This window comes from Stylophora pistillata, chromosome 6 (assembly GCF_964205215.1).
Source record: "Stylophora pistillata chromosome 6, jaStyPist1.2, whole genome shotgun sequence".
In the NCBI taxonomy this organism is placed as follows: domain Eukaryota; kingdom Metazoa; phylum Cnidaria; class Anthozoa; order Scleractinia; family Pocilloporidae; genus Stylophora; species Stylophora pistillata.
This window is the reverse complement of record NC_142524.1, coordinates 23,271,253-23,294,100: the sequence shown is the minus strand read 5'-3', so window position 1 is coordinate 23,294,100 and position 22,848 is coordinate 23,271,253. Positions and strand designations below refer to the sequence as shown.

The 22,848-nt window shown below is 39.3% G+C and overlaps 5 protein-coding genes and 1 pseudogene across 7 annotated transcripts in view; 3 read left to right on the top strand and 3 right to left on the bottom strand.

The window, feature by feature from the left end:
* LOC111341341 (actin-related protein 10) overlaps window positions 1-10,819 on the top strand; it is an 18,346-nt gene extending 7,527 nt beyond the window's left edge. Inside the window, exons 9-13 of the mRNA XM_088725266.1 lie at window positions 505-631; window positions 7,395-7,476; window positions 7,769-7,845; window positions 8,201-8,325; window positions 9,064-10,819. Of these exons, the coding sequence (XP_088581392.1) occupies window positions 505-631; window positions 7,395-7,476; window positions 7,769-7,845; window positions 8,201-8,325; window positions 9,064-9,416 (764 nt within the window). The 3' untranslated portion in view covers window positions 9,417-10,819. The remainder of the gene's footprint in view (window positions 1-504; window positions 632-7,394; window positions 7,477-7,768; window positions 7,846-8,200; window positions 8,326-9,063) is intronic.
* On the bottom strand, window positions 626-2,100 carry LOC148728873 (uncharacterized). The gene has a single exon (XM_088725270.1). The coding sequence runs from the start codon at window positions 2,083-2,085 to the stop codon at window positions 1,438-1,440; it is 648 nt and encodes a 215-aa protein (XP_088581396.1). The 5' UTR covers window positions 2,086-2,100; the 3' UTR covers window positions 626-1,437.
* LOC148728872 (uncharacterized) lies at window positions 2,826-5,242 on the top strand (annotated as a pseudogene).
* On the bottom strand, window positions 10,373-14,383 carry LOC111341334 (cyclin-dependent kinase 2-interacting protein). The gene is made up of 4 exons (XM_022948294.2): window positions 14,138-14,383; window positions 13,879-14,011; window positions 11,786-11,915; window positions 10,373-11,696 (listed from the first exon to the last, which is right to left on the bottom strand). Exons 1-4 carry the CDS (start codon window positions 14,377-14,379, stop codon window positions 11,500-11,502), a joined length of 702 nt encoding a protein of 233 aa, XP_022804029.2. The 5' UTR covers window positions 14,380-14,383; the 3' UTR covers window positions 10,373-11,499.
* Window positions 14,380-18,862, top strand: LOC111341333 (uncharacterized). The gene is made up of 3 exons (XM_022948293.2): window positions 14,380-14,610; window positions 15,733-17,381; window positions 18,037-18,862. Exons 2-3 carry the CDS (start codon window positions 15,750-15,752, stop codon window positions 18,253-18,255), a joined length of 1,851 nt encoding a protein of 616 aa, XP_022804028.1. The 5' UTR covers window positions 14,380-14,610; window positions 15,733-15,749; the 3' UTR covers window positions 18,256-18,862.
* Window positions 18,732-22,848, bottom strand: part of LOC111341337 (uncharacterized) — a 21,810-nt gene continuing 17,693 nt past the window's right edge. For all 3 annotated transcript variants that reach the window (XM_022948297.2, XM_022948296.2, XM_022948298.2), the window contains one exon: window positions 18,732-21,318. In XM_022948297.2, the coding sequence (XP_022804032.1) occupies window positions 21,199-21,318 (120 nt within the window). In that variant the 3' untranslated portion in view covers window positions 18,732-21,198. The remainder of the gene's footprint in view (window positions 21,319-22,848) is intronic.

Here is a 22,848-nt window from a genome sequence, read left to right as displayed (position 1 = left end):
AAGTAGTTCTTGTGTATGATTTTTAGTAGCTGTGAAATAAGCTGAAATTTTATCAGTGGAAGCATTGTCTGTCTTTTGGACAACTGGGGCTCCTTGACTCCAGAATGATTTTTCCTTTGAAAAATTGGGGCTTATGGATTCCAGAATGATCCAATGAAAGTTTCGGGCTCAAACTTTGCTAGCAATCACTGGTTCACATTTTAAAAACCAAGGCTCTCTTTTCTCTCACCATGTTTTTCCCCCAGAAGTGTATGTTCCATTCTAGAAAATGGAAAACCGTTGGTACCACCTTTACATTTGAGGATAACATAATATTATTAAGTCATACCAGCATTTCAAGGCTCGCTGACAGTACTGCTACAGAAACAAGAATAAGTTCTCGCTACTATACAGTCATATAAGTCTCCTATGCAAACTCATCTGCCCTTTAGAATCTTTAATTACTAGTAAGATATATTTATCAGAGAAGGAGCATTAATTGTCTATTCATTGATTACTTATTAGTGCGTACTTGCTTTGTGGCACCAAAGTTCAGTGGGCCAGAGGGAGAGCCACGCCCTGCCTCACAGGTGCCAAAGGTTGACTATCCTCTGGATGGAGGAAGGATTATCAGAATTGAAGGCCAAATCAGGTAAGCTCAATTGGTTAGAGTGCTGGACTGTTGTGCGGGAGGTCAAGGTCGATGGTTCGAGCCCTGGCTGGACCAACACTCAAGGTCTTAAAATAATTAAGGAGAATGCGCTACCTTTCTTTAATAAGAAATGGATAGATATTCTAGTCTACTCAGATAAGGACGAATAAACCGTAGGTCCCATCTCCTGCATCTATTAATTAGTTAATTTGGTTAGGCAGGGGATGTTAAAGAACCCACTCACGTGATTACTGTGATGTGGTCTGGCCTGTTTACTGGGAATTGGGGGGAGGGGGCATCTTCAACTAAGTTTCTTTTGATTGTTTGTAAACTGCTGATGCAGTCTGGTCAAAGTCCCCCGAAAAGTGTTGTGATGCGCATTTGATCATATACACATGTTAATTTGTGCAATATAAATAATCAATTATTATTATTATTATTATTATTATTATTATTATTATTATTATTATTATTATTTTCCCTCAGGTAAAAATTAGAGGGAGCTATCAAAACAAACACAACCTTTAAACTTAAAATGTGTCACCATTTTAAAATCAATGCTATGCTGTTAAGTCACAGATGCCAACAAAACTTCCTCTGGTATAAAAATTGATATTATTCAAGCTCTCCCAGGTTTAACTGATCACCTGTCAAAAGCTTGTCAACAACAACTGCAAAGACTAGCAAAAACTAACGATAAAAACCGACGTTTCAGTGTCATCATGACGCCATTGTCAAGGAGAAATAAAAAATGAAGTTTGTGGCAAGGTGTAACACTAAATTAGCATAAATATGTTATGAGCTAATTAAACAAATACTTTTGCGCGAATTGAATCGCTTTGCGCATTCAGAGTGGGTTTTAAGTCTCTGATGAAAAGCATTTCGTTCACCAAACAATCGAACTTGTTACTACACTTTTTCAGAATGCTAAAACGTTTCAGTAGGTCTTTCGGGACTTCGCTGTGCCGTTCGTGGTAGTGTTTATATATTGAAGATGCCTTGCATTTATGTCCATCCACGCGTGTGTGTAAGTGTCCGCGTGTATAGCCCACATAACCCGCATCACACAGGTCACATTGAAATTGATAAACGACACATTGGTTGACAATCTGTGGTTTGATTTCTCGTACTTTAAGATCTTGGCCAACTTTGCGGCTAACAAATACTGGCTGGACAGTTGTCTGCACCTTCATGCTAAGATTCTTGAGCTCTTCCTTAACATAATTTGCTGATTCCTGATCTTTGAAAGGTATGACCACACGAACAATGGATATTGGTTCTTTGGGCGTCTGTGTGGGCTGCATACCAACAATTCTTGATTGTAAGAAGGTGTTAATGGTAGAATTTACCAGGCGTTCCGGGTATTTAAGCCGTGCGAAAACTTTCTTTAGGCGATCACACTCATCAGAGAAATGGGCCCAGGAGGAAGATAATAGGTGTGCGCGATCCAGCATAGTTTTCAGCAAGCTCCGTTTGTAGCAATTGTCTACATGGCTTTGCTAGTGTAATAGTAGGCCCGTGTTTGTTGGTTTCACATATACCTTGGTTTCAATCCGAGGTGCATGGTTGAGTAGTTCGGTGCCAAGGAAAGGAAGCTTGCTGTTCTTCTCCACCTCCATGGTGAATTTGACCGAAGTGTGGGCGCTGTTGAGGGTATGCAAGAAGGTAGTTGCTGTTGCTAGATCAGGCATTACAGTGAGTGTATCATCAACATATTGACGATAATAGGATGGGAGTTTTCTTTGTCGCTCAAGGGTATCTTCGATGGATGACATGAAGACGTTTGCTAATAAGGGTCCGAGAGGGGACCCCATAGCAACGCCATCTGTCTGTTCGTATAGAGCTCCGTTAAATTGAAATAGTTGGCCTTTGGTGGCTACGTTTAGGAGGTCAATAAGATCTGTTCTGGTAAGGGCAAGATTGTGGGTAGTATTGAACCAATTGTTCGAAAAGGCTCTGTTAACCAAGATCTCTATTGTTTCGTCCAAAGGCACGTTTGTGAATAACGAGGAGACATCATACGAAACCAAGATTTCACCCTTGTTGATCTTCAGCTCGTGAATCTCTTTTGTGAAATCAAAATTATCAGTAACTGTATACTGATTAAGGGACAAGGGCTTCAATTTCTCGTCGAGCCATTTAGCAAGGGGAAAGTTGTACGTGTCGGTGGCTGATAATATAGGCCTCATAGCCAATGGTTCTTTTGTGGGTTTTATCAGCCACCGACACGTACAACGATAATTTTGATTTCACAAATGAGATTCACGAGCTGAAGATCAACAAGGGTGAAATCTTGGTTTCATATGATGTCTCCTCGTTATTCACAAACGTGCCTTTGGACGAAACAATAGAGATCTTGGTTAACAGAGCCTTTTCGAACAATTGGTTCAATACTACCCACAATCTTGCCCTTACCAGAACAGATCTTATTGACCTCCTAAACATAGCCACCAAAGGCCAACTATTTCAATTTAACGGAGCTCTATACGAACAGACAGATGGCGTTGCTATGGGGTCCCCTCTCGGGCCCTTATTAGCAAACGTCTTCATATCATCCATCGAAGATACCCTTAAGCGACAAAGAAAACTCCCATCCTATTATTGTCGATATGTTGATGATACACTCACTGTAATGCCTGATCTAGCAACAGCAACTACCTTCTTGCATACCCTCAACAGCGCCCACACTTCGGTCAAATTCACCATGGAGGTGGAGAAGAACAGCAAGTTTCCTTTCCTTGGCACAGAACTACTCAACCATGCACCTCGGATTGAAACCAAGGTATATGTGAAACCAACAAACACGGGCCTACTATTACACTACCAAAGCCATGTAGACAATCGCTACAAACGGAGCTTGCTGAAAACTATGCTGGATCGCGCACACCAATTAGCCATTTTCTAAACGAGCGGCGGTCTGGGTACGATTTGCCACCATAAAGGCTCTTGGGATCGTCTGGAGGGACAACGTGAAGGTAAACTAACATGGCGCACTATAACTGCTGTATTCCAGGCTGCACTAATAGTTACAGAAATGCACCTAACCCTCAGTATTATAGAATTCCTAAAGACCGTGTTATACGTAGAAAGTACGTGGTTCTTATGAGGAACGAGACGCTGAAATTAGACTCTACGAGTACGCGGATTTGCTCAGCTCATTTCGATGGAGGAGAAAAACTTAGCAGAACACGCTTACCTTCAAGGTTTCCATGGACAAAACCGACAGCTCCACGTAGAGAACTCAAGAGGGCCAATTTTGAAGATACGCAGAAAATGGAGCAAATCAAAAAAAGAAACACAACACTTGCTCAGTTACCACTGGAAGCGAACTTTAGATTTGAAGAACAGTCGGAAAATAATAATGTTAATGCTGGCACCAGTACCAGTGTGGAAATACAAACATTAATTACTGGTGACCAACTAAACAGTTTATATAACAGAATACAAACAAGTGAAAAAGAAATTGTTAAGTTAAAGGGAGAGATCCAGCAGTCGGAGAACGAAAACAACAACATGAAAGAAGTGAACAGCAAATTACAACAGTGGTAATTTGAGCAATTTGAGCAAGTGTTGTTTTTCTTTCTTTGGTTTGCTCCATTTTCTGCGCATCTTTGAAACTGGCCCTCTTGAGTTCTCTATTTAGAGCTGTCAGTTTTGTCCTTGGAAAAATTGAAGGCAAGTGTGTTCTGCTAAGTTACTCTCCCCCATCGAAATGAGCTGAGTAAATCTGCGTACTCGTAGAGTCTAATTTCAGCGTCTCGTTCCTCATAAGAACCACGTACTTTCTACGTATATCACGATCTTTATAAATTCTATAATACTGAAGGTTAGGTGCATTTCTGTAATTGTTAGTGCAGCCTGGAATACAGCAGTTATAGTGCGCCATGTTTGTTTACCTTCACGTTGTCCCTCCAAACGATCCCAAGAGCCTTTATGGTGGCAAATCGTACCCAGACCGCCGCTCGTTTAGAAAATGGCTAATTATCTTCCTCCTGGGCTCATTTCTCTGGTGAGTGTGATCGCCTAAAGAAAGTTTTCGCACGGCTTAAATACCCGGAACACCTGGTAAATTCTACCATTAACACCTTCTTACAATCAAGAATTGTTGGTATGCAGCCCTGACAGATGCCCAAAGAACCAATATCCATTGTCCGTGTGGTCATACCTTTCAAAGATCAGGAATCAGCAAATTATGTTAAGAAAGAGCTCAAGAATCTTAGCATGAAGGTGCAGACAACTGTCCAGCCAGTATTTGTTAGCCGCAAAGTTGGCCAAGATCTTAAAGTACGAGAAATCAAGCCACAGATTGTCAACCAACAACGTGTCGTTTATCAATTTCAATGTGACCTGTGTGATGCGGGTTATGTGGGCTATACACGCGGACACTTACACACACGCGTGGATGGACATAAACACAAGGCATCTTCAATATATAAACACTACCACGAACGGCACAGCGAAGTCCCGAAAGACCTACTGAAACGTTTTAGCATTCTGGAAAAGTGTAGTAACAAGTTCGATTGTTTGGTGAACGAAATGCTTTTCATCAGAGACTTAAAACCCACTCTGAACGTGCAAAGCGATTCAATTCGCGCAAAAGTGTTTGTTTAACTAGCTCGTAACATATTTATGCTACTTTAGTGTTACACCTTGCCACAAACTTCATTTTTTATTTCTCCTTGACAATGGCGTCATGATGACACCGAAACGACGGTTTTTATCATTAGTTTTTGCTAGTCTTTGCATTTCTAAATCTTTATTGATAAGAATCTTAAAACGCGATAATCAGCTACATTTGTTCAGGAGACTTGAACAATGCAGCAAGAAACAGATTAACTGCGATGGCTCAATCAAATTCCTCAGACTCTGTCAGAACTTCAACCTAACTCCAACTTTCGCTAAGGTCGACAAAGCAAGGCGTTCTAAATGGAAGCACTCTTCCGAAACCTTTACAAGGAATGTCATCTCTGAGGAACTAAATGGAAAGATCAAACAGAGTGCTTATCTAAAATGCGAGATCAATTCCATCTACGATGAGATTCGCCGGAGCTGTAGTTTGCTTCGCTACACCTGTGTTCTACGCACTATGGTTAGCCTTAAAAAGAAATATGATCAGGAAGTTATGAATACTCACACGAAGAAGATCTCACGGCTGCTCAACATCGAAATGGATGTTGACGAACATATTTTGAACCTGTCATCCTACAACCTCTCCTTTTTTCAGAAACTGGTCCTTTGCCGAGGATTAAAATTTGCCATTCCTCAACGTGTGTCTCCCATGGACGTTAAGGCAAGCTTTGAAAAGGCCTATTGGAGCCTTGAACCCCACCTCAATGATGATAATTTAAAGGAATTATCTGCAGCAACGTTACGTTTCGTTGCACTCAATTACATCGAACGCAAGAGTCCGAAACCTCCAAAGACATTGTTGAGAGCTATAGAGGAGTTAAAAGGACGCGACGACATAGTTATCATGAAACCCGACAAAGGGTCTGGTGTTGTGGTTCTAGACAAAACCGAATACTTGCGATTACTTTCTGAAGCCTCAGTCAACGATACCAGCAAGTTCCGTGCCGTTCCCCTGGAGAAACCCAAGACCAGGGGCAGACCATCCAAATATTACCACCCCCTACTACAAAAAGAGAAGATCCTAGATTCCATTGTTCGTAGAATTCTACCGAAGACCATTGCAGATTCCGTGAGCCCTACAGGTTCCAGATTGGCACATTCATATGGGTTGCCAAAAACCCACAAAGAACCATTGGCTATGAGGCCTATATTATCAGCCACCGACACGTACAACTTTCCCCTTGCTAAATGGCTCGACGAGAAATTGAAGCCCTTGTCCCTTAATCAGTATACAGTTACTGATAATTTTGATTTCACAAAAGAGATTCACGAGCTGAAGATCAACAAGGGTGAAATCTTGGTTTCGTATGATGTCTCCTCGTTATTCACAAACGTGCCTTTGGACGAAACAATAGAGATCTTGGTTAACAGAGCCTTTTCGAACAATTGGTTCAATACTACCCACAATCTTGCCCTTACCAGAACAGATCTTATTGACCTCCTAAACGTAGCCACCAAAGGCCAACTATTTCAATTTAATGGAGCTCTATACGAACAGACAGATAGCGTTGCTATGGGGTCCCCTCTCGGGCCCTCGTTAGCAAACGTCTTCATGTCATCCATCGAAGATACCCTTGAGCGACAAAGAAAACTCCCATCCTATTATCGTCGATATGTTGATGATACACTCACTGTAATGCCTGATCTAGCAACAGCAACTACCTTCTTGCATACCCTCAACAGAGCCCACACTTCGGTCAAATTCACCATGGAGGTGGAGAAGAACAGCAAGCTTCCTTTCCTTGGCACCGAACTACTCAACCATGCACCTCGGATTGAAACCAAGGTATACGTGAAACCAACAAACACGGGCCTACTATTACACTACCAAAGCCATGTAAACCCACTCTCAACGTGCAAAGCGATTCAATTCGCGCAAAAGTATTTGTTTATCTAGCTCGTAACATATTTATGCTAATTTAGTGTTACACCTTGCCACAAACTTCATTTTTTATTTCTCCTTGACAATGGCGTCATGATGACACCGAAACGTCGGTTTTTATCGTTAGTTTTTGCTAGTCTTTGCATTTCTAAATCTTTATTGATAACAACAACTGCACCAAAATATTGTTACTGCCTTGCAAGCTAGTCTAAGAAAACATTATATCAAGGGATGATTTTATCTTGTTTGCAGAGAACAGACATTTGATATTTTATTTGATGGTGATGAGGAAGAAAAATCTATTGCAACATGTCTGTTGGATTCACTACTTAAGGTACACAGACTCCAGAAGTATTTAAGCTTCTTCCCTTATTCTTTCTTTTATTCTTTCTTTCTTTCTTTTATTCACTCATTGACATAGTTCATTCTTTCTTTCATTCATCCCATTCATTCTTTAAGAAAAAAATTGACCTTCTCAAATAGCATTTCTATTATGCAGGTTCTTTCTTTTATTTGTTCCCTCCCTTCATAATTATTCTTTCCTTCTTTTTTTTTTCTACCAATCTTTCTCATTTCTCCAACATTTCAATGATTTAAAATTCAATATGTTGACTTTTGCTCTGCAGTGCCCTATTGACACAAGGAAGCAGTTAGCAGAGAATATAATCCTTATTGGGGGAACTGTGATGACCCCAGGATTCAAGTAAGCTAAACTTGACATCATATCATGCTTGTCTCTGAGGCACATTTCTCCTCTGAAAAAATCTGAAAGATTTCCTGATCTCTTCCTATTTTCGTCATTCCTAAATCACAATATTTAGGTCACAAGAATAAATGAAATGATCAACTACAAAAAGTAGCTCTTGATTGCAGAACAAATTCTCCCTGTGAGCACCTCAAGAAATTTAGAGAACAGTGTGGAGAAAATGCACACAAATGTTAGGGTTTAGAGGATGAAAAGGCCATGTTATTTTGGTAATTGGCTTGTAATTAGATGTAATTACAGTTTTATCATGATGATAATACAACTATAACTGTTTTTTTTTTTTAACATGTAGACATCGTCTGTTGCAAGAGATTTACTGTTTACTTCAATCACCCCGATACAAAGAGAACTTGTTCATGAAAACAATCAAAATGCATCAGATACCTGTCACTGCTAATTGTACATCATGGCTTGGAGGTAGGCCTGAATTCTGTTTTTTCTTTCTCCTTTTGCATTATTTACACAATTTTCTCAGTTTCCCCAGTTTTTCAGCAGAGATGGTGGCCTAATTGTGTACACAGAGGACTCAGTGTGGAGAGGTACAGCATTAACACTCAACCAGGTCAACGAGTTGCTAAGCAATTTACTCTCACAGTGCCTTTCTCCACTCAGGAGTAAAAATGAAGTACTGGCAAATTGTCAGGGAATCCTGATGCTGGGGTAACCTTGCTGTGGATTGGCATCTTATCAAGGGGGGTGTAGTATCAAGAAGCTTCACTTTACCTGATTAGTCTAATCCCTGAACTGTATCACATGTGGGTTTAGGTTCTTCTATTCCCTTCCAATTGTTATGGACTTACTAGTTGACAAAGAGCCACCTTGTGGAGTGCCACTGTTAAAATCCGATTAGGTTAAAGGGCATGCAGCACTGAGTAGGTGAAAAGAAACAATGGTTTGCACTGAATTTCTTCATGTTTTGTTTTACACTAGCTAGGCCATGGATCAAAGTATGAAGTTGGTGTGAAGTGTCCTCCTTCTAATGTACTAAATTAAATACATCTTTTAACTGAAGACATATACTGGTTTACAGTACCTTTGTGATGGATATACATGTAACTGATATTAATTCAAGCCACAATTCAGTATTACCCAGGCATTTTTTTTTTTTTTTTGTTCTTTTTTACTCTCACTCTAATTGCAGCACTCTATTTCCAGGTGCAATATTTGGTGCTCTTGAAGTGCTGGCTGACCGATCAGTAACCAAAGAGCGATATAATCAAGATAACAAGATTCCAGATTGGGCTTCCTGTGAAGAACAAACCGTCGACAATGTTCCCATTTTAGACGAGCGACTTGAAAGACCAGTTCTGTCACGTCGTCAGACAAGTGGCATCACCAGCACCCTTAGTAATATCAGCAGCTCATTGTCAAGCCGACTTCTCAGTGGCAGCAGTAGAAGCCCCTTAGCATCAAGTTTGCTTCAAAGAGTGGGAGGATCGCCCAGTTCAGGGGCATCATCAAGTATAAAAGAAAGTGACAAAGAAACACAAAAAGAAGAAAAGGGATGAATATTTTAGCTGAAACCAACCATAATTTATTGTAAGGGCATGTGGCTTCTGGAAACCCTGACCCATTTGCTTCCAAATATGTCTAGTTACATTTCATTACATGCTGTTCTTTTGGCACCAAATAATTTGAATAATCAAAGTTGAAATGGTAAATTGGCCACCATTACGGTTATAAAAGCTTCGCTCCGACGAAGGGCTAACGCTCGAAACGTCAGCTTTATAATCGTAACAGTGGCCAATTTACCATTTCAACTTTGTTGATATATTCAAATTATTTCCAATCGTTACCCCCACCGACGCCGTGCCAAACAGTTTCTTTAGAAACTATCAGCCTTTATTCTTTTGGCACCAACCCTAGTGGAGGGGGATATTGTTGCCTACAAGTTAGAAGGGTCTAAGGGACAGGAGGGGGAGACAGCTTTGTTTACTCCCAAGATTTGATTGTTAATTCTCCTCTCTATCTGCAACACATTTCCTTGTAAACTAGTAACAAGAATTTTGTGTTACCGGTAAGTCAAAATAACATCTACCCGTGACGAGTTTGAGTATTCTCAATACCTGTTTGCTGGATAGTGAGTGGATATTATAGAGAGAAGTTATATGTTAATGACTTCTGGGAGCTAAAGGGGTTAAAAGGGTGAATGTCAGAAACCAGCACTTGTAGAAAGTATCATGGCCCTGTTTTTGCTCAAGGGACAATGAATATCAAGTTGAGCTTTTACAGTACGCTCTGTTCAGTTACTGCAGTTTTCAACAAATCTGATATGAGGAAGGTCATCGTAAAATTATCTTTAGCTGTTGCAGTTGGTCTGGGGCCTGTCATGTGTCATACATGTAATAAAGACAAATGAGACCTGACTTAAAGTCACATCCATGACTGCATTCAATGCTACAATCTGTCATATTTATATTAAAATAACAACTAATGGATATCTTGAGCAAATATGTAACAGTGATTAGATTATAGCAATCAGAATTTTTTTATTATTTTAGCTGAAGTTGAACAACTTTTAATAAGTGGCTTTACTGTTTCCAAAGAGGTCAACAGGGTGATCTTTGTCTATGTAAACTATCATTGGTTGCTGTGTTTTGAACTTCAGTCTGCAAGTTAGAGACAAGCAGTAAATGAGGTTAAAAAAAATTGAGTATATGAGCTTGTGAAACAGTAGGGCCAAGGAAAATAGTCAGATTCTCTGACAGTTTTCAGGGGGCACCTCAGTCAAATTACCTCACCAAGCAAGCAACTAACTTAAAGGGCAATCTCAAGTTCAGGGTATAGAGGGAAAGAAGTGTAAAGGCTTTTTGCTACCATGCAACTGTCTCTTGTGTCCCTTTGACATCAAGCATTTGTTATGAATATGTATTGTGTCTGAAAGGAACTAAAATGTGTCTGGGTACAGAAAGTGGAATGTGTCATTTGTGAGACAGTCTCTGCGAAACCAAATAACACCAATGTACTAGACCACGTGCATACACGGTACATTACACATTTCAAATGTTGCTTGCGAATCTTCACCAATCAATTATAGTCTTATTTTTTCTTGCCACAAGTTGCTTATAATATTGTGTGAATCAGAGCTTTTCTCTCCAGAGCAGTTGACAAATTGACTACTCTGTCATATAGGACTGATTAGTTGTAATTCTTAAAAGTAGTTGCTGTATAGTTACTACTGTGTTGTAAGATTGTCACACAAAATGTTTTTTTGTGACATCATTCCATGTCACACAATGAGCTACTAGTCTCAAAATGTTCAAACAATACTGAGTCAAGTGTGATGTCAAGTTACAAGCTGTAAATCTTCAGCATTGTTTCTAAGCATGGGCTGCCAATGAAATTGGACAAATGAAAGGGTGGCAATTGCAGTTACTTCTGAGGTTACCCACTTACAATAATTGCTTTACATTATATGCAATCTCTGTGCTGCCTCGCCTGAAATTTCAGCTGGCAGCATAACATCTTGGCCACAACTTTGCATCTTGTCTTGATAACACCATGCCCACCCACTATCATTCAATAATACCTTGCATTGCACTAATCCATCAGTCACAAAAGGATAAGACAAAGTGTATTTTGAATTTGATGTTATCTTAACCCAGCTTCAATCAACATGCTTTCTAGAAGAACTTCATTGTCATCATCTAAGAGTGGCTCATGTAGCCATAGTGACAGATATACCATCAGTTCATCTCTGTTCTTACAATGAGTAAATTCCATAACCAGTCTCTGCTTTAGGGAAAGTTCTTTGGTATACAAATCAAGAAGTCTCTTTGAAGCATCACCTAAAAAAAAAAACCTGGAGTGTCAAATTAAAACCATGATTTGACAAGATATAGATTTTATAGATGTGAAAGCAGAGAGAAACACTCACAGAATTCCTCAATAGTCCAAGTGCTGAATATTCGATCATCAGAGCTATCTTCCTTCCTTTGAAGAGCCTTCAGGTTTCTTATAGCATTGAAATTCTTCTCTAAAGATTCCATCTTCCTGCATAAATCAGCCTATAGGGGACCAGAACAGTAACGATCTTCAGTATCTAACTACATTTAGGACTAATTTCTTTTTTTATCATTATTAAGTGTCAAAACCAACACAGAAGGAATCACAACTGCAGTTTAGAGCAAAGGAGAACACCCTTACGAGCCACTCAGGACTCAAATTAAAATTAATACTAGTGATACTTGTCAGTAATCACAGGAACAAAAATGCACAGATAACTTTTAGGTACTGATCGGTTTTTAGATTTGAGTCAGATTTGCTGCGAGGATAGTGTAACTTTTCTTGACTGATCATAAAGCTTAGTATTTGGTAAAGGCTGATAGTTTCGAAAGAAACTGTTTGGGGCTGCGTCGGTGGGAGCAACGAAATAATTTGGATATATCAACAAAGTTGAAATGGTAAATTGGCCACCGTAATGATTACAAAAGCTGACGTTTCGAGCGTTAGCCCTTCGTCGGAGCGAATAGAGGAATTGTGGGTTGTGTGTGCTTTTAAAGGCAGAAAATGGAGCTACGTTATTGGTGGGCGCATGGCAACGAGAAAAACATGAATATTTGGTAAGACTGCTGTTACTATGGCCAACTCAAGTGAACTATAGCTAATGAATAAAGGCTGATAGTTTCGAAAGAAACTGGGGCTGCGTCGGTGGGAGTAACGAAATAATTTGGATATATCAACAAAGTTGAAATGGTAAATTAGCCACCATAATGATTACAAAAGCTGACGTTTCGAGCGTTTTGAACTATAGCTAACCTTACAGTTTAAGCCAGAAGTAATATTACAGTTGACCGAAAAACACTTGATAGTTAACCAAAGCGTCTGATGGTAAATTGACACTCCATTGATAGTTAACCCATGCAAGGCTCAATCTACAGCTGTAGGTGTTTGGTGCAGGTATAATCCCCTTTGGGCACACCAAAACTCCTAAGGTTAGGGACTGGGCCAACCCAGGATGATAAATGTCCCAAGTGGCTGAAATCTCTTTTTCCATGATTGTCTGACTATCAGTAGCGTGTTAATGACCATCAACCACCTATCAACCAACTTATAAAGAAATGGTTAGATATTCTAGTCTTCTCGGATAGGGACGAATAAATGGAGGTCCCGTCTCCTGCAGGGTTGGGGTAGGAGACGTTAATTTCCCACACATGAGATTACTGTGTGATGGATATCCTCCCCTGGGGTGGGATGGGTGGGAAGGTGGACTAGCTCGAACGGTTCCTATGTTCCCTTCTAGTCCTTCCCCACTGCAAATAATGCAGTGAAAATGGAATAAATTAAATTAAATTATTGATCTTTTCTCAATTAATCAACAGACCCGGGCTTTGTTAAGCCTGCAGTGTAGATGTCTAATTTGGGCAAGTCAACATGATAAGCTGGTCATCATTTACCTAAATGCCATGTTTGAATTGGAGTCAGAGTGGACTGTAGAGGTAGGGCCAAGGGATGGAGTGGACTGTGAGGGTGGAGTGGAGAGTGGGAACAGAGTGGACTGTGGGGGTAGGGCCATGGGATGGAGTGGACTGTGAGGGTGGAGTGGAGAGTGGGAACAGAGTGGACTGTGGGGGTAGGGCAAAGGGATGGAGTGGACTGTGAGGGTAGAGTGGAGAGTGGGACCAGAGTGGACTGTGAGGGAAGGGCCAAGGGATGGAGTGGACTGTGAGGGTAGAGTGGAGAGTGGGACTATAGGCTGTAGAGTGGAGAGTGAGACCAGAGTGGACTGTGGGGGTAGGGCCAAGGGATGGAGTGGACTGTGAGGGTAGATCTAGAGTGGAGAGTGGGACTGTAGACTGTAGAGTGGAGAGTGGGACCAGAGTGGACTGTGGGGGTAGGGCCAAGGGATTAGTGATGGTAAAAAATAAGTTGGATAGCTATAGCGATTTATCTGTTGGATATAATAATCCACCTTTTGAACAACTGGTCCAGAGGTTTTTTTTTTTTTTTTTTTTTTTTTTTCGCACCTACCAAAGAATCATAAATTCGTGATAGTTCCTGAGAAGTGTTCATAATTTCATCATGTAGCTTAATATCAGAGTCGTGGTCAACTGAAGCAGTAGATGAAGCAGTAAGTGTCGCGGTGTCGTCAATCGCACTGTACCTGTTGACCAAAATATTCAAAGCAGTCTTCGTAAATAGATTGATTGAAAATCAGCCGGGGACGTTGTATATCATGACCATAAGATACAAATTCACGTAATTTGGTACAAAATTAGACGCAACATACTCTTTTTGAAGCTGTAAATTCACCAGCTTGTTCGCCACAGACAATCCCACTTCCTTCACCTTTGACCATTTTTGAGTATGTTCGTGCCAGCTGGCACAACAATCTCTAACCTTTCTAGCAACATCTGACGGGTTTCTATTGGGGGATTGTCTTGGAGATGGTGAATTTGAAATATTTTCCTTTTTAGATGGCGTTTTTGGAGTTTTGGGAGACTTAACCCTCTTTGGCGAAGCGGTCGCCATATTGGAATTGAGTGCTGAGGAAAGCTGGGTTCAAAGTTGCAGGTTGCTAGGAAACGGAAGCCTCAAAAGTTGATTACTAGCAACGAGGACTTTATTTATATAGCAACTCCAATTGCGTGCATAATAAAGAATTCACTGAAGATGCAAGAATATGAACTTACCATCACAGTGCTGTGAAAACTCTCTGACGATCTCGAAGCTGAAAAGGCACAGTACAGTATACGTTCGCAAGTGAGTATTTTATTTTTCATTTCAATGCGTGTTTGACGGAATGAAATTGGAAAAAGTATGTTTTTCGCTCCTGATCTCTCGAATCGGTATTGGTGGTCAAATGTACATGTACCTTTTCTTTCGAATACAGAGAAGTTTTAAGCAAATATAACAAGCAATTAACTTTGTTTTTGCAAGCTTGCTGCTAATAAAACTTCCAACGTAATCAGCATCGAAAGAAAAGGCGACATTAACATTTCTATAAGCACAGATTTCTTCCAGACTTATCTCAAAGCAGTCTCTCGGCTCCAAATCACGATCGATAGTCACGCACCAAATATAAGGTTTGATTTTCGTTTCTGAAAGTTTATAATTATATCTTCGTTAGTTGCCCTTAGTATGTCTCATTTACCTAAAACTTCGGTTTGCAAAACGAAGTACACGCTACAGTGTACTTCTTTTCTCGTTTTGAATGAAACACTGGCAGACCAAACGCGTAAATTTGAAATATTAAGTTTAATTGCGGTCGCCTAATTAACATATTCACTTAACTGAAAAATTTGTAAGCACGTTTGTTCAAGTTCATAAACAGTTGATTAGGAATGTAAAACAGAAATACATCTCTGACTAAGTTTGTTTTATTGGTGTTCCGTCACAGCATTCATCCATGCCCTTAAAAAGGAACTAATCTTAAATCAAAGTATCTCAAACTAACACGACAGGAACACTTCACAATGCCAAATGAATGTCTTTTGTTCAGCACGGCGTGAAGTGAGTTTGTTGACACGCGTTGAGTTTACGTGACAACATCAGAAAAATTATCGCTGAAGTCTTAATAAGATCTTTTCAAGGGACTATTTTCTCCATGGAGCCTTGTACAAACTGCGTGTACTAAGTATTTCTGTGGGTTTAAAAGAGGTAATAATAATTTGAATCTGCAGTGATGGCTAGACTTGCGCGTACTTTAAACTTTAGGCAACAAAGTCGTTGTTTTACCAAAAATTTTCAACTCCAAAATGGTATGTATAAACTAACACAAAAACTGTAATTTAAGATTAGAGGAGCATTCTACCAGGTACCATTTGCTTGCTTAATCTTTCAGCCCATCCAGTATTTTCTTAATCCCTTTGAATTGTGTCATAGACTTAGGCAGGAGCTTGATGGCCCAGGCACTTTATGACAGCTCCCCAACACACCCATTGCATCAATACAACCACCATGAGAGTAATCCAGAGCTTTTGTCCCACATCCCTGATGCAATGAAGTCAGTTTCAACTAACAGGGGGCAAGTGGACTACACCATGAGTCACAACAAGGGTTCTCCAAAGAAGAGGTTGTCACGGTTGGAATTGCTCCGAAGTGATTATAGCAAGAAACTTCAAATTGAAAGAGAAGAGAAGATACGTAAACTTCAAATTATTCAACAGGAGAATAGTCACAACCAGGGTAGCAGTAATGGAGGAATGGTGCGGGAATTTTTTGCAGAGAGAAGAGCACTGGAGGCTACAAGAAAAGGACAGAAAAATCCTGAAATTCTTCCTCCTATTGAGTCACACTTCAAGATGGTGAGAGATCAAAAACAGGAGCCATTTCTGGAACACATTGCTAGAAATAGAAAAAATTCAAAAACAAATCTGTCACATAGTAAACCATTTAGTTTGAAACTGGAATCATTTCCATCACAGAAACCAGGGCCAACAAAACATCCATCAAGGATGCAAACAAAAAATGTTGGTGTCACTGTGCGCAAGAGAACAAAAGGTGTTGATAAACAAGACCCTCTTCCTCCAGTGAACAAGGGTGGGTCTCAAGTAACAAGGAGAAAACCACCTACTCCAAATAAAAGATATGAAACACATTCGGTATTGAAACAGGATGATGTAGAGGATTTTGGGCCTTCTGGCCTATCTGATAAGCCAATACCTCCTATTGAAAGACGACCAAAACGTTCCAAGTTTCCCATACCTCCCCCAAGTGCAGTAGACTCAGTAAGTGATTTTGATGATGCACAGAGCACCCTTACAGATTATAGCAACATAGCTCCAAATCTGAGCAAACTTAAAGCAAAGGCACTGAAACAAAGACAACTAAGTAAGCAAAGGTTAATTGATACAAGTAAAACTCAGGAAAATGCCAAATTGACAGACTTTCAAAAATGGCAGATGGAACAGGATCAAGAGCGAACAAAAAGGCTCGAAAAACTGCACAGGCAGAAATCAGAGTTGTCTCTTTCCCAGAGAGAAAATGAACTACTTCAACAAATACAAGAGGAACAACTTAGGCTTGAAAAATTAAAGCTGCAGAGGGAAAAACTAGTAGAACAGGAGATGCGACAAAAAGAAGAGGATGAAAAATGGTTCACTGAAAAGCAGAGCTTAGAGAAACAGGCAATCATTTCTCAGCAAACTTTGGCCAAAGATTCAAATCCAGTGAAGAAGGTAGCTTCAAGAAAGGTTTCCAAATCATATAAAGAAGCACAAAAAGAGAAAACTCATCCTCAAGAACTCCAGGAAGTAGAACCTGACACAGATGAAAACATTCATGACAATGCTTACCAAGATTTTTATGAGCAACAAACACGAGGTTTTGGTGAGATTTCAGTGGATGTTTCTCCTTGTTCAATTTGTGGGCGCAAGTTTGCTGTAGACAGGTTGGCCAAGCATATAAAAATTTGTGCAAAAAGTTCAAACTCCAAACGCAAGGTTTTTGACACAAGAAAGCATCGCAGTGAGGGCACTGAATATGAAAAGTATGTACAGAGTGGAAAACATCTCGAGGAGCCCAAGACAAAGGTAGGTGTCAGCTGAGTCCCGGCCCTTCATATCTGTTCTTTAGGATGTCAGGCAGTGCGCTTCCAAAAGAATCTTTCAGCGGAGTGAAGCATGACATCCCAAAGAACTGTTGCAAAAAATTCAGGGTCACCTTTGTTTATAAAAAGTTTTCAATTGCCCTGCTCACAGCAGACTATTAGCAATCCCTTCTGTGCAATTCCTTGATAATAACTTTTGCTTGACTGTGGAATTTAAAATGTATCAATAAACCAAAGGTCTGCATGAAGCAGGATAAGTACTGGACTTTCAGAGGGTGGGTGAGGCAGGAGAATAAAATGCATATAGCATCCTAGTCCTCTGTTGTTCCAATGTTAAGCTCACTGGATTTTTCTTCCACACACAAGCCCTTCTGCTAACCGTACACCACTTTATTTGGTTTCTATCCCGGCCTCTAAACATCTAACAAATAACGTTTTCATTAATTTAGAGGACCAAGTCCCTCCCCAGGCCCCCCCTCCCCTCAAAAAAAAAATTCCAATGACCCCTTAATGGGATAATTTTTATCTTCCAGGGTTACACAAAAAAACAATTTTTCAGGGCAACAATTGGGAAATCAAAATTCGTTTAACTTCCCCATCTCAGTGATTACTCAAAAATTAATTAATTTTAATTTCAGCCAAAGGCAGACTGGAGGGCTCAACATGAAAATTTCATCAAAACAATCCGCTATGCTAAGGGAGTAAGCAACACTCCTCCTCCACCAGCACAAAACCCAGACTATGTACAGTGCCCACACTGTGAGAGAAAGTTTAATTCTGCTGCAGCAGAGAGACACATACCAAAGTGCAAGGACATTAAAGCCAAACCTGCTACTTTGAAGAAGAAGAAACGATAAAGTTAATTAAAAAAGATTTTACAAGCTCAAATTTTAAAGAATGTCAAGTGTGTTTTTCTGGGGTTAACCTGGAACTTCGTTCTGAAATGCTTTTGAATGACGTGCTTCTATACTCTCAAGAGCAAGATTTATTGAAACCATGTTTGTAATATTAGTATTTTATCAGGTAACAAATACAAAATTATGCAACGAAGTTGGTTTCATGATGTCAAGGTTAAGAATATCCAAAGTGAAACCATCCAAGCCATGTCACCTTCAGTTTAAAGTAATCACAAAACTTTGAGATATACGGCTTCTCAAGAAAGTACTTCACATTAAATGGGTTTCCATCATAAGAGCTTTTGGCAAGGAAGAGAAATAAGGGAAAACATTCAGTAAATTATTTCATACTGGAGGTAAAATCAACCCCATACATTGAGTTTTCCAACACCATTTCTACAACTTCAAAGGAGGTCATCAGAGTCAAGTAAAAAGAGTTATCAAAAACAAATTTTTATTGAAGTTTGAGGCAAACAAAACACACTTGCCTTGAACCATGTGTAGTATGAAGTCCTACAACACTTGTCTCTCTGAATAAATATTCTACTAAGTTTCAAACTCTCTCAGATATTCTCCGATGTACTCTTTCATTGTTTTAAAATACATATGTACAAACATCTGTATAAATATACTTAACTAGATAAATATTTTGTAAACAGGTAAACAAACTACCTGTTTTACAAACTGACAATGGCTTTTCCACCACACAAGCAAGTAGGAACAAATATCACAGAAAAGGAAACAAACGGAATCACAGATAGGAATGTTTTGGTTGCGGCTCAGAGTAAATCAAAGCTAAAACAGATCTTTTTGCAGGTTTTGATTATGCTGTTAAATGTGTTTGAAACCAAGGGGTGGAGGAATTTGAATCAAAAGTAAAACTGAAAAACAAAACATGCCATAATCGAAGAAAACAATAAGGGCAAGTACTTAAAATCTACAATTTCCTTCAAAAAGAAATGGTTTCATAAGCTGAAAATGTTGGTGAAAAAGCCATAACAGCGTACTCTACCACTCCAAAAATGTTAGCACTTTCAAAACACTCAGACGTCCCACTTCTCCAGGTCTAAGAACTTGTGTAAAGACAACATCCTTTCCACTGCTGTGGTATACACACAGACTAAATATTTTACTTAACACCACCAAATGGAATCCTCTTGGTTACTTTGCTATAGAGATATTTTCTCTTAAATTTACATGAAAATCTCTTGTTCCAGGTATAAAATGGCAATTTGACTCAGGTTGATAATTGTTGTCATACAATATTAAAATGCTGACTGTTTGCACAGACTTTCCCCGGTATCAAAACAAAACCTGAAAGTAACCCTACCAAAGTACTGTTTGAATCAACACTTTTTCAAATGCCTGAATGGTACAGAAAATGATACAGAGAAAACAAAAAAGTCCATAATACTAGTACAGTAAGGAAAGAAGACTCTACAAATTTTCTTGCAATCAAGAAAGGTTGATAGACATTTTAAGAATATGGAAGATCAAATCCAACCTTTTTAAAGGTCTGATTGGACATGCCCCCTTACAAAATCAAACTTGGTTATTATCTTAATGACTGCTCAGGATCGACTGCAATTGAAGCTCGACATGTTCTGTCTTTAGGCAATTCAGTTTTCCCTATTCTTATCTTGGTCAATGATCAGATCAGACATCGTCTTCTTTGTTTCCTTGCATTAAAAAAAAAGTTCAACATTTTTTAACCTGTATCTAAGTGCAAACTATCCAAAAATTGTTTGATAATTGTAATGAGTATTTTGCTGAAGATAGTATTACAACTGGTTTAATAAGGTTGATGTAGTCATCAAATTCCCTCACTGAGAGAGAAGGAAGCCTGCTTCCTTCCTTTGAGATAGCAACACAACCCCCGACCAGCTGTGTTTAGAATAACTTTCATCAAAGCCAGGTGATTTCTAAGTTTCACTGAGATATTCCTAAGATGATCAGCGGTGGGAATCTCATAACCCTAACACAAGACATTGTAAACTTCATCTTAGGAAATTGATTCACAGTGCTTCTCCATCAGATTTCTCCTGGAAAAAGTGAATGTAAGTTACTTCAAATATGCTAATTTGAAAAATTACAAAGTGCATTTTTTTAAGTTTTGGTGGGTTTAACGGCCACACAGAAGAAAGTGCGTTTACATCCCAGGGCTCAACACTAACTTTTCAACTTACCAGCCAAGAGGCTGGTGACAACTTAGATGTTACAACAATTTCAGTTTGTTTACTAGCCAAACTGGCTGTTGGAAATCAAAAACCCCTAGCCAAAACTAAATTTCTACTAGTTTGTGGCTAGTTGGCTATCATCAGTGTCGAGCCCTGTGTCCACTTATTTCAATGTAAGAAAATCGAGCAGATTGACACAGGAAAGGGTAAATTTCAAGCCAAACAAAATTTACAGGACTGTAACAGTAATGATGTTCAATTTTAGAAATTCTGTTCATTCCCCTTTTGGTTTTTGATAATGGCCTAGACAGAGTTTAGCGATTGTTACATGACCACTACTGAGTGAACACCTGAATTTATACATGTCTTTTAAATCTGATTATCTAACTTCTCCAAATAATGGAGTGATGTTTAGTAATAAACCCAGAATAAATGGGCATTCAATCTTTTCTTTTTGTCTTTATGATGATGCAAAAAATTCCATTATCAACAATCTGATAAAATAATTTTGTTATCCTCTGGGTCCCCAACTTGTAGAAAAACACTAGTAACCAGTAGTTAACAAAGGAGAGGCAATGAGGCACACAAGACTCTCTGGTTGCACCAACATCTTTTGGTAATGGTGAAGAGCTCCACAAAAAACACAACAACTGTACATGCATCCACAACTGGGTTAATCATGTAGTACTTCACTACAAAACCTCACTAAGAAGTCAGCTGAGGCATTTTAATAGGCACAGCCAGGTTCTTCCACAGGTGCAAGACTGAATGATGGGTTCATCTGTATAGGCTTGAAGGACAGTACAGCTGGATCATAGATGCGACTATGTCTTGCACTTGAAACACTCTGAAATTTAAAAGCATGACAACACATTTACATTTTTACATTTATATAGCGCAGACTTCTATGTGGATATATTCAGTTGTGCTTAACAGTATCGCAAGGTTGAGATCCGACGTCAGCATTTTTATCAGGCGCCTCTGGCAGCCGCTTCAGTCCATGTAGCGATCTCACCTTCCCACCAATCCCACCCCGAGGAGGACATCCACTACACAGTATCTCGTGCATGGGAAATTTACATCTCCTGCCCCTAACCCTCCAGGAGACGAGACCTACGGCTTTATGTCTTATCCAAGAAGATGAAGCAATGTGAGTGAAGCGTCTTGCTTAAGGACACAACGTCATGCCCCAGCCAGGACTTGAACCCGGGCCAACTGACCCAGAGTCCAGCGCACTGACCACTGGACTACACACACCTCACGCCAGTATTAATCAACACTTATATGGCTAACATCAGTGATTGACCATAACATCTACAAATCCTTTCTCTCCTTCAAAGTTTGGATTAACCCTTCGACTAGCTACCGAGAGTGACTAGCATCTAATTTCACTAGACAACATCACCACTGATTCACACTTTCAGGTCATAATGTTAAAAAAAAATTCTCCTCATCAGCAACGCCGGAAATGTATGAAGAACAGCATGGAGAACATGCATACAGATGTTAGCCGGGGTATAAAGTTAAGTAAAGTATGCAATACTTAAAATCACCATGTCAAAACAGACTAAGGAATTTCAATTTTAACTTCTTTTTGTTCTGCTCCACGTCTAAAATTACAATTGCAGTCTATCAAAATACTACGGTGGCCCAGAAGGCTCAACGCAAACAAAAAATATACTGCAGCAAATAAAAAATATACTGCAACAAATGAAAATATACTGCAGCAAATAAAAAAAATCAAAACGCAAAGAAAAAAAGTACCGCAGCAAATAAAAAAATGCAACGCAAACAAAAAATACAGCAGCAAATAAAATATGCAACGCAAACAAAAAAAAGAAAACGTAAACAAAAAAAATTGGAATGCAACGCCAAGGAAGACTGGGTAATAGTTCTTAGTTTCCCGCCAAAACAGCATGAACTGGAACTCGTTTTTGGTTATGGACGAAAGCGATCTGCGTAGGATTATAGAAGATTACTTTCATCAAGGGTGTGAAAATAAAGTTATTATGGAATTTTTAAAGGAGCAGCATGGTACTGTCATAAGTTTGCTGCAAAACATGGTTTCAGAAAGGCGAACAAGCAAAGGATGGAACGAGTGTTGGCGGGAAACTAAGAACTATTACCCAGTCTTCCTTGGCATTGCGTTCCAATTTTTTTGTTTGCATTTTCTTTTTTTTTTTTGTTTGCGTTGCATATTTTATTTGCTGCAGTATTTTTTGTTTGCGTTGCATTTTTTATTTGCTGCGGTACTTTTTTTCTTCGCGTTTTGATTTTTTTATTTGCTGCAGTATATTTTTTAGTTGCTGCAGTATATTTTTTATTTGCTGCAGTATATTTTTTATTTGCTGCAGTATACTTTTTGTTTGCATTGAGC

Bases quoted from the DNA above. Each gene is read 5' to 3' on its own strand.
- LOC111341333 (XM_022948293.2), top strand. From the start codon at position 15,750: ATGGCCCAGGCACTTTATGACAGCTCCCCAACACACCCATTGCATCAA. The intron at 17,382-18,036 runs GTAGGTGTCAGC...TTTTAATTTCAG, and splicing joins TCGAGGAGCCCAAGACAAAG to CCAAAGGCAGACTGGAGGGC.
- LOC111341334 (XM_022948294.2), bottom strand. From the start codon at position 14,379: ATGGCGACCGCTTCGCCAAAGAGGGTTAAGTCTCCCAAAACTCCAAAA. The intron at 11,916-13,878 runs GTAGGTGCGAAA...GGTCCCCTATAG, and splicing joins CACGAATTTATGATTCTTTG to GCTGATTTATGCAGGAAGAT. The intron at 11,697-11,785 runs GTGAGTGTTTCT...TTTTTTTTTTAG, and splicing joins TTGGACTATTGAGGAATTCT to GTGATGCTTCAAAGAGACTT.
- LOC148728873 (XM_088725270.1), bottom strand. From the start codon at position 2,085: ATGCTGGATCGCGCACACCTATTATCTTCCTCCTGGGCCCATTTCTCT.